General features: G+C 39.8%; 1 protein-coding gene across 2 annotated transcripts in view; it reads right to left on the bottom strand.

The window, feature by feature from the left end:
* Window positions 1–15,749, bottom strand: part of LAMA4 (laminin subunit alpha 4) — a 142,895-nt gene that overhangs the window by 25,511 nt on the left and 101,635 nt on the right. For both annotated transcript variants that reach the window (XM_030316187.1, XM_030316188.1), the window contains exons 18-24: window positions 13,674–13,813; window positions 11,081–11,257; window positions 10,306–10,451; window positions 9,746–9,908; window positions 8,337–8,470; window positions 6,337–6,508; window positions 1,042–1,173 (exon numbers count right to left, since the gene is read on the bottom strand). In XM_030316187.1, coding sequence (XP_030172047.1) covers window positions 1,042–1,173; window positions 6,337–6,508; window positions 8,337–8,470; window positions 9,746–9,908; window positions 10,306–10,451; window positions 11,081–11,257; window positions 13,674–13,813 — 1,064 coding nt within the window. The remainder of the gene's footprint in view (window positions 1–1,041; window positions 1,174–6,336; window positions 6,509–8,336; window positions 8,471–9,745; window positions 9,909–10,305; window positions 10,452–11,080; window positions 11,258–13,673; window positions 13,814–15,749) is intronic.

Raw genomic sequence — 15,749 nt, forward strand, 5'->3', positions numbered from 1 at the left:
AGCTGGGACTCCATGTTCTCATGCTTGTTTGTTCACAAAATGGGGAATAGATTTTTCTTTCTTACAGATATGGAAGTCTTACTTAAATAAGCAGAAATTCACATTTTCTGGAGAAAGGTTTCCATATGAAGAAGAAGCTAGATCAAAAAATACTTTTGTCATGAGACCAGGTATTGTCTTTTGCCCCTTTGAGGGGATTCAGGAAAAAACTATTAACAGCTACCTTTTGGACCCTAAAGTGTATGTTACCGGGTACCTTTTTTTTTTGTGTGTGACATCGTGAAAAGATTTAATGAATCTGCAAAAATGCTAGCCAGAGAAATAGTTTAAATATTCCTCTATCATAAACCATCCTCATGAAAGCCATGGACTTTGAACTGAAAAGAGAAATACCACCTCCTACTCTCTGCATTTTGGTTCAACTTAAAAGATATGTCTTTATACATTTTACTCAATTGTAGATTCAGAGTAGTTGCTAATGAAAATAGATGAAGTATATTATCAGTATACTGTATAACTGTTTCAAGATTAAGGAGTAAGTATTCCTTGTGGGCTCTCTTTATAAGGAAATCCGTGTTAGTGTTTTCTAAGTTCTGGATAAATGGTTTACAAGGAAATTCTCTATTTGCTTACTATCTACTCCTTTTACATTTAGTAGTGCTCAAGGGATAAATTTAAAAATGGCCGTTGCATCCACACTCTGGCATTTTCGACAAAGGTATAAAAGAATTCTATGGGGGTGCCATTGTAATCAAGACACTGAACGTTGAGAAGAGCCTTTTGGTCAATGAAGCAATTAAAATGAATCTTTCAGTGACTCTTTTATTAGAAACATCGATATGACAAACTCATTCACTCTTTTAAAGCAAATGTCATCCTGGAGTTGTGTGGTTGGGGCCCTTCGACGAAACAACTTTAGATGTGAAGGTGCTCGGTTTAGTTACTTTCCCACCTATGTCATTTGATCCTCTGATTAGATCAATAGGTCTAAGTACAAACAAAACAAAACAAAATAGACAACACAGATTGCAATGATTGTACCTCATGGTATTTGGCATCATTAATTTGAGCTTTCTTCAACGTGTCCTCAAGATGCACAGGGCCGTTGCTAAATCCAAAGTCATAGAACACATGTAGGTAACCGTTGCGCATTTCCAAGCTGAAGAACATACTCTGTGGAGAGAAAGAAGTTAATAAGATGTGGGCATCTGCTGTTATAAAAGTGTAGATTTAGCTGAATTTGAGAAGTAACACTAATATTTATCATTGAAACTGAAAACTAAGGAAGTCTAATGACATTCGTACCATAAAATTAAAATCGCAACTCCATCCATATCAGCAGTAATGTCTCATGTTAATATGCTAAAGAGTTAATATTATACATAATTTGAAACAACCACATCCTGTTTCTTACTCGCTTTACAGATTAATGCAAATTTAAGTTTACCTGATTGACTTTTTAAAAATCTTGGAAACTTTCAGCAATTGTAACAGGCCAGCAAATGTAATTGCATTTCATTTTAAGAGAAACATTGGTAATACTGAAAAATAATCCCAAGGTTTGCTGTAAAAAATCTTAAAGAATTGTCAGCAAATACAGATATAAGAAAAAGAAGGACATTTCTGTATTATTTGGAAACATTGGATTTATGTAAACAAATATGAAATTATTACGCACTTGGGCCCTAAAAATAATTCTGTATCACTCATATAATTTACTGGTCAGGCTTTCTTGTTTTGGAAGCTTATATACAGAAGAATTGAATGGATTTGAAAAGTAAGGTATTACGGTAAAGTGTCTATTTGTCAGGAAGTGATCTCCTGAGTGGGGTTTGTATACTTCTGGGATGTGGAAAACAATCCATTGGGGGAAAGAAAGAAAATATTTCAAATTCCGTTTATGCTCATTTTAAAAAACTCCAGGGGCGCCTGGGTGGCGCAGTCGGTTAAGCGTCCGACTTCAGCCAGGTCACGATCTCACGGTCCGTGAGTTCGAGCCCCGCGTCGGGCTCTGGGCTGATGGCTCGGAGCCTGGAGCCTGTTTCTGATTCTGTGTCTCCCTCTCTCTCTGCCCCTCCCCCGTTCATGCTCTGTCTCTCTCTGTCCCAAAAATAAATAAAAAACGTTGAAAAAAAAAAATTAAAAAAAAAAATAAATAAACTCTAAAATAGAGGGAAAAAAATAACTTTTAGTATTTAATACATGGATCGATCTGGACCTTCATTTTGTCCTTTGGACAGATTTTCATGGACCTCACATGGTATGTGAGGCTTTGAGAGAAGAGATTTACACTTGAAGGCTGGCGGTGGCCCCTCACCCATTTCTTTGCTTTTAGCCTATTGCAGTTTATTGCAGGTTATGTGTGCCTTGGTACATGGATTTACATGTGAGAAGACTTAAATAATAGAATAACCACAATGGTTTTTTATGGGGATGCAGTGATGTGAAAATATTTTTGAGACACAGATGTCTGCAGATTACTTCTTGCAAATCATTTTCTTTATAAAATGAATTATTCTAAATGTGTTGACCTTCATTTCTGATGACAAATGTCTTTCAGTGGTATGAAATTTACTAGTTACTTAAAAAATACTTTATCTGTAATTTCAAGGGAGGAATATTATAACAATGCATGAGAATGTGGCTTTTGGAAATGTTTGTTATTTATGAAGTTTTTATTTTAATTCCAGGGTAGTTAACAAACAGTATTATATTGTTTCAGGCATACAATATAGTGATTCAACAATTCTATACATCACTCGGTGCTCATCACAAGCGCACTCCTTGATCCTCATCACCCATCCTGCCACCCACCTCCTCTCTGTTTGTTCTTTATAGTTAAGAGTCTGTTTCCTGGTTTCTCTCTCTCTCTGTCTCTCTCTTTTTTCCTTTTGCTCATTTGTTTTATTTCTTAAATTCCACATCAGAATGAGATCATATGGTATCTGTCTTTCCCTAACTTATTTTGCTTAGCATTATACTCTCTAGCTCCATCCATGTCGCTGCAAATGACAAGCCTTCATTCGTTTTTAAGGTTGAATTTTATTCCATTGTATATATAAACCACATCTTTATCCATGCACCTCTCGATGGACACTTGGGCCACTTCCATAATCTGGCTATTGTAAATAATGCTACTATAAACATAGGGGTGCATATATCCCTGTGAATTCATGTTTTTGTATTTTTTGGGTAAATACCCAGTAGTGTGATTACTGGATCATAGGGTAGTTCTATTTTTAATTTTTTTGAGGAACCTCCATACTGTTTTCCACAGTGGCTGCACCAGCTTGCATTCCCACCAATAGGATTCCTTTTTCTCCACATCTTTGCCAACACTTATTGTTTCTTGTGTTTTTAATTTTAGTCATTCTGATGGGTGGGAGGTGATATTTTGTAGGTTTTTTTTTTTCTCACTGTAGTTTTGGTTTGCACTTCCCTGATGATGAGTGACATTGAGCGTCTTTTCATGTGTTTTTTGGCCATCTGGATGTCATCTTTGGAGAAATGTCTATTCGTGTCTTCTGCCTGTTTTTTAATTAGATTACTTGTTTTTCAGGTGTTGAGTTGGATCAGTTCTTTACATATTTTGGATACTAACCCTTTATAAGATCTGTCGTTTGCAAATATCTTCTCCCATTCCATAGGTTGCCTTTTAGTTTTATTGATTTTTTTCCTTTGTTGTGCAGAAGCTTTTTATGTTAATGTAGTCCCAATGTTTATTTTTGCTTTTATTTCCCTTGCCTCAGGAAACAAAACACATCTAGAAAAATGTTGCTATGGAGGATGTCAGAGACATTACCACTTTTGCTATCTTCTCGAATTTTTATGGTTTCAGGTCTCACATTTAGGTCATTAATCCAATTTGAGTTTATTTTTGTGTATGGGGAAAGAAAGTGGTCCAGTTTCATTCTTTTGCATGTAGCTGTCCAGTTTTCCCAACATCATTTGTTGGAGAGACTGTCTTATTCCCATTGTATATTCATTTCTCCTTTGTTGAGATTGATCGACCATATAATCGTGGGATACTATCTTGATCAATGCAGCTTTGTAATATAACTTGAAGTCTGGAATTGTGATGCCTCCAGGTTCGCTTTGCCCTTTCAAGATTGCTTTGGCTATTCAGGGTATTTTCTGGTTCCATACAAATATTAGGATTGTTTGTTCTAGTTCTGTGAAAAATGCTGTCGGTATTTTGCTAGGGATTACATTAAATATGTAGATTGCTTTGAGCAGTATAGACAGTTTAACAATATTTGTTCTTCCTATCCAGGAGCATGGAATGCCTTCCCATTTCACTAAGTTGTCTTCAATTTCTTTCATAAATGTTTTTATGAGCACAGGTTGTTCACCTCTTTGGTCAAGTTTATTCCTAGATATTTTATTATTTTTGATTCAATTGTAAATGAGATTGTTTTCTTAATTTCTCTTTCTGCTGCTTCACTGTTAGTATATAGGAATGCAACAGATTTCTGAAGAGAAAGTAACATTTTTGAAGAAAGTTGCACTCTGGAGAGATGATTTTTAAAAAACGTATTTGGAAATTTTTCTATTTTTTTGAGTTTATGTGTGTATTTTGAGAGAGAGTGAGAGAGTGCGAGTGAGGAAGGGGCAGAGAGAGAGAGAGAGAGAGAGAAAGAGAGAGCAAGAGAGAATATCAAGCAGGCTCCATGCTGTCAGCTCGGAGCCTGATGAGGAGCTCGATCTCATAAACTGTGAGATCATGACTGAGCCAAAATCAAGAACTGGACGTTTAATTGACTGAACCACCCAGGTGCCCCCCCCAAGTTTTCTGTTGTTAAGTGAATTTGTTGATGAAAACAATATGTGTACCACCTATAAAAACTCTCATATCTGCACTATTAAGATAGTTTTAGAAAGAAATTTCTAACTTGTTTACAAATCTTTCAATTAAAGATTTTAATAGTCTTAAACTCTTTGGTTTGAGTTTACAAAATGATGCAAGATCTGATTAGCTAGCAAGAATTGGCATCAGGAAAGATGGAAATGTACCAGCCAAATTCAAAGACAGCTTTTGCCAATTAGTGAAGGAGATTGAAAAATGGGGGGTGCCTGGGTGGCGCAGTCGGTTAAGCGTCCGACTTCAGCCAGGTCACGATCTCGCGGTCCGTGGGTTCAAGCCCCGCGTCAGGCTCTGAGCTGATGGCTCAGAGCCTGGAGCCTGTTTCCGATTCTGTGTCTCCCTCTCTCCCTGCCCCTCCCCCGTTCATGCTCTGTCTCTCTCTGTCCCAAAAATAAATAAACGTTGAAAAAAAAATTTAAAAAAAATGGTATCATGATTTAGTAAGCATAGCCAATGATACACATATTTTTATTTTTGAGGTATCTCATTCAGTTTCGACATCCAATTAAACTTAGTATTGAAATAAATTGGACTTAGGACAAGACTTTTGAGTCACTCTATCTCAAAGAATTAATGAGACTTTCGAAAATACATAAGCATATCTAATTATATTGTTTTTTTTTTTAATTTTTTTTTCAACGTTTATTTATTTTTGGGACAGAGAGAGACAGAGCATGAACGGGGGAGGGGCAGAGAGAGAGGGAGACACAGAATCGGAAACAGGCTCCAGGCTCCCAGCCATCAGCCCAGAGCCCGACGCGGGGCTCGAACTCACGGACCGTGAGATCGTGACCTGGCTGAAGTCGGACGCTTAACCGACTGCGCCACCCAGGCGCCCCTAATTATATTGTTTTTATTAACACTGCCATTAACAATAATATTTGTATCGTTAACAAACAGAACACAATTTTATTTTATTTCATCTTTATTTTAAAATTGTGTTTATTTTCATTCACTATTTTATCTTTATATAAATTGTCTTTATTCCTCATTTTGAATACATATCCACAATAATATGGATTATTATTAATAATAATCATTAATAACGTACATCATTACATACTTTCATGTATATCGTTAATAAAGAAATGCTATATATTTATAGTAAGCATGCAATTTTATTTATTTACTTTTATTGATTAAGGCATATAATGTAAAGTCAGTGCTAAACTTCTGCAGACACGCTATTCACCTAGATCTTGGTGCTGATTTTCTGCAAAATCCCCCAGTTTATTAAAGGGGGCTATATTTAATATACAACCCAAAATGTAGTGCACGGAAATGCATCTCAGGGCTGCTTTTACTTACTTCTGGCATCACTTCCCTAAAGAAAAAGAAATCCAATTTTGCTTTCTAACCTAAACCTTCAGCTTGGTGGCATGACACACGCAACCTGGGCAGGTTCCTAGGAATATACAGAGCAGAAAGTAAAGGCAATAAAGGAGAAGATAAAGGACTTTTATTTTTCTCACCCCATTGACCATCAGGAGCACGAGGCCGTTGTCAGCTGGCGTTCGAACTTCTATGTCAAAGCGAGTCACCTGACCGAACTTCCCTCTCCTTGTGATATCCCTCACCACGGCATAACTGGAGCCATCGAAGAAATAGCTGGCAGCCCGACTCTGAGTGAAGGCCAGTTTATCTCTGAAATAAAAACGCAAGGATCAGAGGAACACGACCATTTGTATTACGCTTTTCAGGTGTGGCCCTTTGAACCCATTGTCATGACATCTTCCATGGACCTTACAGTATTTAAAAATGTGGAATTTAAGACATAAAACAGATGAACATGGGCGGGGGGAGGAGGGCAGGGGAGAAAGAGAGAAGCAAGCCAGAAAAGAGCCTCTTAACTATAGAGAACAGGGGCGTCTGGGTGGCTCAGTCGGTTAAGCGGCCGACTTCGGCTCAGGTCATGATCTCGCGGTCTGTCAGCTGTGCTGACCGCTCAGAGCCTGGAGCCTGCTTCAGATTCTGTGTCTCCCTCTCTCTCTGATCCTCCCCCGTTCATGCTCTGTCTCTCTCTGTCTCAAAAATAAATAAACGTTAAAAAAAATTAAAAAAAAAAAAACTATAGAGAACAAACTGAGCATTGCTGGAGGGGAGGTGGGCAGGGGGATGGGTTAAATGGGGCATGATAGGGATTAAGGAGGGCACTTATTGTGATGAGTGCTCGATGTTGTATGTGAGTGATGAATCACTAAATTCTACACCTGAGACTGATATTACACTGTATGTTAACTAACTGGAATTTAAGTAAAAAACTTGAAAAAAATAAATGAAGTCCCGACGTTTGCATGGGAGACATAGAGAAATATTTATAGGGAAGTTAAATGAATCATTTTATTTTTTTTTATATTTTTAGCTTCAGGAGTAGAATTTTTTTTTTTTAATTTTTTTTTTTCAACGTTTATTTATTTTTGGGACAGAGAGAGACAGAGCATGAACGGGGGAGGGGCAGAGAGAGAGGGAGACACAGAATCGGAAACAGGCTCCAGGCTCCGAGCCATCAGCCCAGAGCCTGACGCGGGGCTCGAACTCACGGACCGCGAGATCGTGACCTGGCTGAAGTCGGACGCTTAACCGACTGCGCCACCCAGGCGCCCCAGGAGTAGAATTTAGTGATTCATCACTTACACGTAACACCCAGTGCTCATCACAAGTACCCTCCTTAATGCCCAACACCCATTTAGCCCATCCCCCCACCCACTATCCTCCAGCAACCCTCAATTTGTTCTCTATAGTTAAGAGTCTGTTTTCTGGTTTGCCTCCCTTTCCGTTTTTAGCTTATTTTATTTTTCTTTCCATTACCCTATGCTCACCTGTTTTCTTTCTTTCTTTTTTAAGTTTATTTATTTTGAGAGAGAGAGAGAGAGAGAGAGAAAGAGAGTGTGTGAGTGGGGGAGGGGCAGAGAGAGGAAGAGAGCCTATCAGTGCAGAGCCTGATGCAGGGCTCAGTCTCATGAACCCTGAGATCATGACCTGAGCCTAAATCACGAGTTGGAGGCTTAATCCACTGAGCCACCCAGGTGCTCCTCATTTTGCTTAGTATAATATACTCTAGCTCCATCCACTTTGTGGCAAATGTTAAGATCTCATTCTTTTTTATGGCTGGATCATATTCCATTATATACACATCTATAGATGAATATATATCACATCTTTATCCTACATGAATTGTTTTCAATGGATTTCTTTTCTACCCTATGTGCTAAGACAACAGAAGTTTCTAGTGAAACTCCAGTCTCTGGAATCCTAAATCAAAGCTGCAAATTGCTTAAGACTTTTCATAATTGCGCATGCTCCTCGGTGATAGGGAAGAACTGAAATGATTTTTGCGGGCATGACTATTACGCAGTTTCAAAACTAGTTTCCCCAAAGAAAACATTGAGAACCTGGATATTGTTCCATGTTTGTCTCACTTGCTGCCCTCACGTGGCCATCAAAGGCTTCAGTGCACTTAACACTTTCTTACCTGGCACAGGGCACTGACTTGGAGGGATCCATGTTATAGATGCGCTTGAAGTTGTACAAGCTGATCACATCATTATTCAAAGTGGCCAATTCCAGGCAGCCGACGAAGCCAGGCAGGTTTAAGCTTGCAGGGAGCTGTGCAAGACAAAGCAAATCAACTACCCTGTGATCATATGTCACGCAGACGATGCAGAACAGGTAATGAAACAGCAGGTCAAGGGGAACAACCCATTGATAAAATATCTTTCCGTACCTGTGTCTACTCTGTGCCAATAATTTAGATAAACAGTGATTTTTCAGTTGTGCATATCTTTTTTATTTTTTTCATTTTAATTTTTTTAATGTTTATTCATTTTTGAGAGACAGAGAGTGAGCGGGGGAGGGACAGAGAGAGAGGGAGACACAGAATCTGAAGCAGGCTCCAGGCTCTGAGCTGTCAGCACAGAGCCTGACAAAGGGTTCGAACCCACGAACCGTGAGATCACGACCTAAGCTGAAGTTGGACGCTCAACCGACTGAGCCACCCAGGCACCCCTCAGCTGTGCATATCTTAACAGAGAGGATGGGATTTGCTGAGTATATACTACGTATCAGTCACACACTGAGCAGTGAATTCGTGACCAAAATCAATTCTTACAGCAGCTCTGTGAGGTAGATATTCCTGTTCTGATACAAACAGAAGGAAAGTAATTCTTGGAGATGTTCGGTAATGTGTCTATAACCAGTATGTCGTAGCCCTGGAATTGAAATCCTACATCAACTCCCTATCTGGCTGGGCCTTTGATTTTTCTTCCCTTCGCCAGATCTCATATCTCCCGCCCCCCTAGTTCCATCCCTTCCCTCATCTCAAGCATTTTATTTCATGTCTCTATTTGTTGAGATAACTGAGTTGAACGTGTGATCTGTGAACCTGAAGGCTAGGTACAAATCCACAAGGTACACACACTCTGTAGTGGTGGGTAGGGGTAATATTAATCATATACGCCTGTTATCAGAATGAAATGAATGTTAGCTATCTATAGTTTGAAAGGATTTGACGCTATGAAAATATGGGTAGTAGAGACCAGATTTATATAACAGATTTCTAGATCAGAATTTTACCACCCATTGAGCTAAGTTCTTTCTTAAAATATCAAGACTTCCAGGTCGGGGGGATGGGCTAGACGGATGATGGGTATTAAGGAGGGCACTTGCTGGGAGGAGCACTGGGTGTTATACGTAAGGGATGAATCACTGACTTCTACTCCTGAGACTAATATTACACTATATGTTAACTAGAATTTAAACAAAAACTTGAAACATCAAAAAAAAAAAGATGTATCAAGATTTCCAGCCTACCCCCACTTTATGAATTTTTAAAAACAATCATTATAGATTGTTAATAACTCCAAATATAGCTGGATAGCTTACCTTGAAGTTTGGAGGCACTCCACCAACATAAAACACGGTGTCCTCGGGGTCCAGATCCAGCAAGGAGTCATCTCCTGCGAATTCTCCCTTTTTAATAAACTTTTCCTCTGCAGTGCTACTTAGACTTGGGACTGTTAAAAACACCTTTCCGTGTTTTCCTACCCTGTAAAAGAATTTCACATTTTATTAGCCAGATCGTTTGTAGAAAATATGTTTTTTTGAATATCAAAATGCTAATGTTCCCTCATCGCAGAATTGGTGATTTGATTTTGTCACATGCATATGCATTTACAGAATGTCAACAACCAATAGAAAGAGGAAAAAAGACAAAAACTTCTAATATTGATTGCTATTTAGAAACAATGACTATTTTTTCCCTAATCTTTTGTTTTCCACTAAAGTATTTAGGAGGGAATAAAGGAATAATGTAAAAAAAGAGAAGCAACAATAGAGGGAAGAAAATGCTATTTAAACATCGACAGGAAGACTGTGTTCGTGCACGTTCGGTAGATTTCTTAACGAAATTTGCATGTAAGCCCTGGGCTGTGGCTTCACTTTACCTTTCAATCTTGACAATGCTGAAGTAAGCAGGCCAGGAACTGACGGGTTTGGAGTCCAGGGGAATCTCCACATCCTTAGTTCCCAAATTGTAAATGTACACCAGGTTATCATTTTTGATTGCAAGACCCATGTATTCTTTTTTGGCCTGCAACATCAAGAAGTCACGTAAGTAAAATTCGTATGAAGGAATATCATATTTTGTCTTTAAAGGACAGTCAGCAGTTCAAATGCTTGGCTGTATACAAGGCACGTCTGGCCTGAGTTATTACAAGGTTGCTGCTAGGTAGGCGGGCGCCTCTTCCTTTCCAGCCTTCTGTGGCTACATGAGTCTGCTGCCCCCCTGTGTTTTTGTCCGAGGGCATCCTGGACAGGCAAGCAGGCAACTGCAGGCCTGTGGACATTTGATGCCTTCCGGGAGTGTGCTAATCGTGTCTGGTTAACCCAGGGACAAAACGCAGCCTGCCAATACCTATTGCTGTGCATCTTCGAGCAGGTGCAGCATCAAACACGGCAGGCCTCTGTGTTGGGAAAGTCTTTGAAATGCTACGTTCAGTTAGCAGTGTGGAGCTGGTAATGAAGCAGCCCCTGAAATATCCCACAGAGGGAAGGAATTCCTTGTCTTTAAATCACTACTCGAGTCTTGGCATTAGAGTGAGCTAATGCCAGAATGGGAATTCAATTTGTTTGCATAGGTAGTTTTGGTTTGAAGGCAAGAGAAGAGCACCTATCTTTCCTTTTAACTGTGTTCTCTCTTTTAAGACGTCGTGCTCTTACGTGTTTGCTTCCGAGGTACAGGATAAACCGGTCTGCAGCCCCCGCCAGTTCTGGCTGCTTCACGGGAGGAGGCTTCATGTACAGGCTCAGGGACGTGAAGGTCTTTAAGTCATCCATACTGGTTTTGGGGTGTACCTCCACTGCTGACTGGCCATCGAACATCATGGAGACTTGGATCTGGAGTTACACAATTATTCTGTTAAAAATACCCCGCAGAAATAGGCATAGCTCTCTCTCATGGTTCCCAACAGGCTCCCCTCAGCTCCTGTGGGCTCTCTGAGCCCTACTCCCCTCCTGGCCCTTGTTCCCTTATGTCCTCACCTTGTGGGAGAAAGGAGTTGAGGCAGATTATAATATAGTTGTTTAAATTTAAAGTGGGGTGAAGGGAAGGGAGCCAAAGAAAGTGACAAAGCAGATCCAAGGCGAGAATAAATACGACTTCCACAATGAACTACATACTTGGTTGGGGTGAACTAAAGAGCTTGATGGGATACCTGGTCAGTTATGCTGTTCGCAAGGCCCATAACATTAACAATTAATTGATCAGGAGAAGTATAATTAATCTTGGGTACCAACATGGCTAAGACTTTCTCCTCAGGGGCTTCATAAAAGGAACATACTTGATCACATCTGGACAGTTGGGAGGGGTCTACACCCAGATTTGAAGTCTTTTTTTTTTTTAATTTTTTTTAACGTTTATTTATTTTTGAGACAGAGAGAGAGCATGAACGAGGGAGGGTCAGAGAGAGAGGGAGACACAGAATCTGAAACAGGTTCCAGGCTCTGAGCAGTCAGCACAGAGCCCAATGCGGGGCTCAAACTCACGGACCGCGAGATCGTGACCTGAGCCGAAGTCGGACGCTTAACCGACTGAGCCACCCAGGTGCCCCCAGATTTGAAGTCTTAAATGGGATCTTGAAACCTGGCTCTGCCACTTACTAGCTATGTAATCACGAGCAAGTCACTTAACCTGCAGTCTCTTCAACTGTAAAGTGAGGACAAAAGTTTTGCTGAATGAAATAAGATAATATCTCTAAAGTACTTTGAGCTCCCAGCTCTATCATTATCATTCCTGTAATGATGAGTTCGTTAAGATATTTCTTATAACGATCCTCAGAAAGGCATCACAACAAAGCATAATTCAGTAGATGAAATCTATGGAGAGGCCCAATAGGAAAAGCTGAACTGGTTCAGGGTGATTTTCTGAGTATTCAGAAGTGGATGGACTTTTTATAACCATGTCATACAAATATTTCTGAATAATTAGATGTATTTATATCCATTATTTAATATTGATTTGGTTAATACTGATGTTCAATAAGTTCAAGATAATATTCCCAAGTGCTTGCAGTACAGCTGTCCTATGTTGCTAGTTGAATACAAATCAATCATGTTGATAAACAATCAGTTTATGGGATTAAAATTTTTTTTGTCAAAATTGAGTCTGAGAAGGAAATACGTCTGCACAGAAATTGTCTCACTTTGAAGAGCCAACTGGGCTCCCCAAGGCATTGCCAAGCCTCTTTAGAAAATGGTTTTAGATGATTAAGGCCCCCAACTTCTTCCCCATTTAAACAAAATTATCAGAAAGCCATCACAGAAACCTAGCTTTGGAAATGCCATTTCTTCACCATCACCTTTTCTTCAAAGGTTCTCCAAGGAACCTAAAAAAGGCGATTTGTGGGGTGGGACTAATTATCATATATCATTCAAAAGTTGGATATATTGACCAATACTAATCTCCTCTATTACAAAATAATTGATTTCCAGTACTCCTTTCTGTCAGCACTTAGGGGCCAATGGTCTGATCAGGCCAATTCGCAATTGAGAAAATAAAACCATATAATTTGGCTGTAAAAATGATGCTGGTCTATACATTAATAAAGCACAAATGAGAAAGAGGGCCAAAAAAAAAAAAGCCCCGCTTGCCACACTGAAAATGCTGACGGCCGTGTCAGGGCATGTGCCTTCCACCACCAGCTCTAATTAGGATGCTGCCTCTTTGCCTCTGTGCAAGCATCTCGGGGCAGGGTCTTCGTTGCGATTGTCCAGTTTATGTGGTCTGTGATTCCCCAGGGAAGCCTGTGGGGGGAGGTCAGTAAAGGCTTCATATCATCAGTGTTGTACCTGAGAATTCCTTGAAGAGGTAGATGGGCAAGATTTTTCTATACAGTGATTGCACTAAGACAGCTGTTAAAATAATCAATAATAGTAACAATAACACATTGAGTCTTCTATTGGGGTTGGTTCCACTCGATTTCTTTTGCTCTATGAGCTTTGTTGACTAGTTAATTCTGTGGCCCTTAATCTTGGCTACACGTAAGAATCACTGGGAAGTTTTTGAAAAATACAGGTGCTGAGCCCATCCTCTAGAGAGCCTGATGCATTGCTCTGAGGTTGGGACCAGGAATTGGTTTAGTTTTTAAAGCGCCTCATGCAATTCAAATGAAGAGATCCAGATGCAGCTTAGAACGACTGAGCTGGGCAATACAGTCGGAAGGTTCCGGGCTCTGGAAGCTGCCTCGAGACTGGCAGTTCGGTTTCATGTTCTCGCTGTCCCCGACTGACTGACAAAGATGCCTTTCACTGTTACCTTGCTGGCGACGCTTCTGGTCTGAGCAATAAGCTCCCGGATCCTCTGGATGCTGGCAGAAACGTTGCTTGCAGGCCGCTTCTGTTCTACGGTGCGAAGCTGATCCAGGAGCTGAGGGACAACCTCTGTCAAATTTCTTACTGCAGTTAATAAAAATTAACCACTTGAGGAAATAGCTCAACTATATCAACCAATATTAACTTTATTTAAGGTATCAGGTGAAGAGACAACAAACACATGGTTACCTCTGTTAGAACTATAAGAAATTATTTGCAATCCTGCAAAACGAATAGTTAAGCCCAACGCATACGCGATTACTACTTCGTGGCATTTATAATATATATCGGTCTAAAAATTATATGGAAAGTAAGCTGACTTATAACTTACATTTCTAATTTTTTTTTTTTAATGCTTATTTAGTTTTGGGAGAGACAGACAGAGTGTGAGTGGGGGAGGGACAGAGAGAAAGGGAGACAGAATCTGAAGCAGGCTCCAGGCTGTGAGCAAGCTGCCAGCACAGAGCCCGACCTCACAAACTGCAAGATCGTGACCTGAGCCGAAGTCGGACGCTTAACCGACTGAGCCACCCGGGCGCCCCATAACGTACATTTCTAAAGGGCAGGATCCATGACAAATATACAGGTGTTCCTTTCACTATACAGCACGCTATACAGCACAGGTTCTGCTTGTATTTCTTTTTCTTTTTTTAAGTTCACTTATTGATTTGAGAGAGAGAGAGTGTGTGTGCACCTGAGCAGGGGAGGGGCAGAGAGAGAGGGACAGAGAGAATCCCAAGCAGGTTCTGCGCTACCAGCCCCAGCCCAGCGCAGGGGTTGGACCCATGAACTATGAGATCAAGAGTCGGACACTTAACTGACTGAGCCACCCAGGCGCCCCTCTGCTTGCATTTCTAATTGAACTGATACAACAGGTCACAAGGAACGCTGGGCACAAGGAGGTGGAAGAGGCTATCCCCCAGGATGCCTGTTCACATATCACACTGCCGCTGCACTGGTCCAAGCGGAAGTGGAGCTAGATGGAAGGAACAAGGTAGCACCCAGAAAAGTGGCAGTCGTGCCAAGGTGAGGGTGGGCAAGATTATTCTATATAGTGATTTCACTAAAACAGCGGTTAAAATAATTAATCATCAATAATAATAATAATGATAAATTGAGTCTTCCGAGTCTATGGGCCCAGAAAAGGGATGGTACAAGGACATCACACTAACTGTGTAGCTTATTTATTTATTTATTTTTTAAGGAATGACATACACATCGAAAAGAGAACAAATTATATGCATACAGCTTGATGAGAGAAGCCTAAAACACAACTTTCCCTAAGGTTTCATGAACTCGACCAGTGGTTCTCAGTGTGTGCTCCCCAGACCAGCAGCATCGGCATCATCAAGGAACCTGTTAGAAATGCAAATTCTTGGGCTCCAACGCAAACCTGCTGAATTAGAAACCCTGGGAGTGAGGACCAGGTGATTCTGAAGCATATGAAGGTTTGAGAACCACTGTACTAGAGAATGAACATTTTTTGGGTGTTTGCCAGCTAAGAGCAGGGCCATGGTCATTGAGCATTAAGAGCTGGAAAAGAGTAAGCTTCTTACTAGAACCAAACTAAATTCAGATTCAGGAGAATATGTCAGTGAGGACCAAGGATGTTTCTTTTCTCTATTTAGGAAGTAAGGTGCTTCTCCATCATATTAAGTAAATAATATATCATATTATCAGTATGATAATAATTAATCAATTAATTAATAATTAATATGATAATAATTAATATGATATCAATTAATATCTTTATCATATTAAGTAAAATAATAGCAATTTACTTATGTTATTGTATTGATTGATACAGAGGTTAATATTTGTTGTTTGGATTACTGACTACAGTAGCCATTTTATGGTATAATAGTCTTTAAAAATTACAGGTAATAAAGTATATTTATTGTAGTACATTAAATTTTGAGTATGGAAATGTATGTAAAACAGGGTTTCCCTGTCCTCAATTTTGTCAGAGAAAGGGAGTCACCTTTTATTAGAGTCTTTATAAGGTCTCATACTGTGGTAT

This window comes from Lynx canadensis, chromosome B2 (assembly GCF_007474595.2).
Source record: "Lynx canadensis isolate LIC74 chromosome B2, mLynCan4.pri.v2, whole genome shotgun sequence".
NCBI classification, from domain to species: domain Eukaryota; kingdom Metazoa; phylum Chordata; class Mammalia; order Carnivora; family Felidae; genus Lynx; species Lynx canadensis.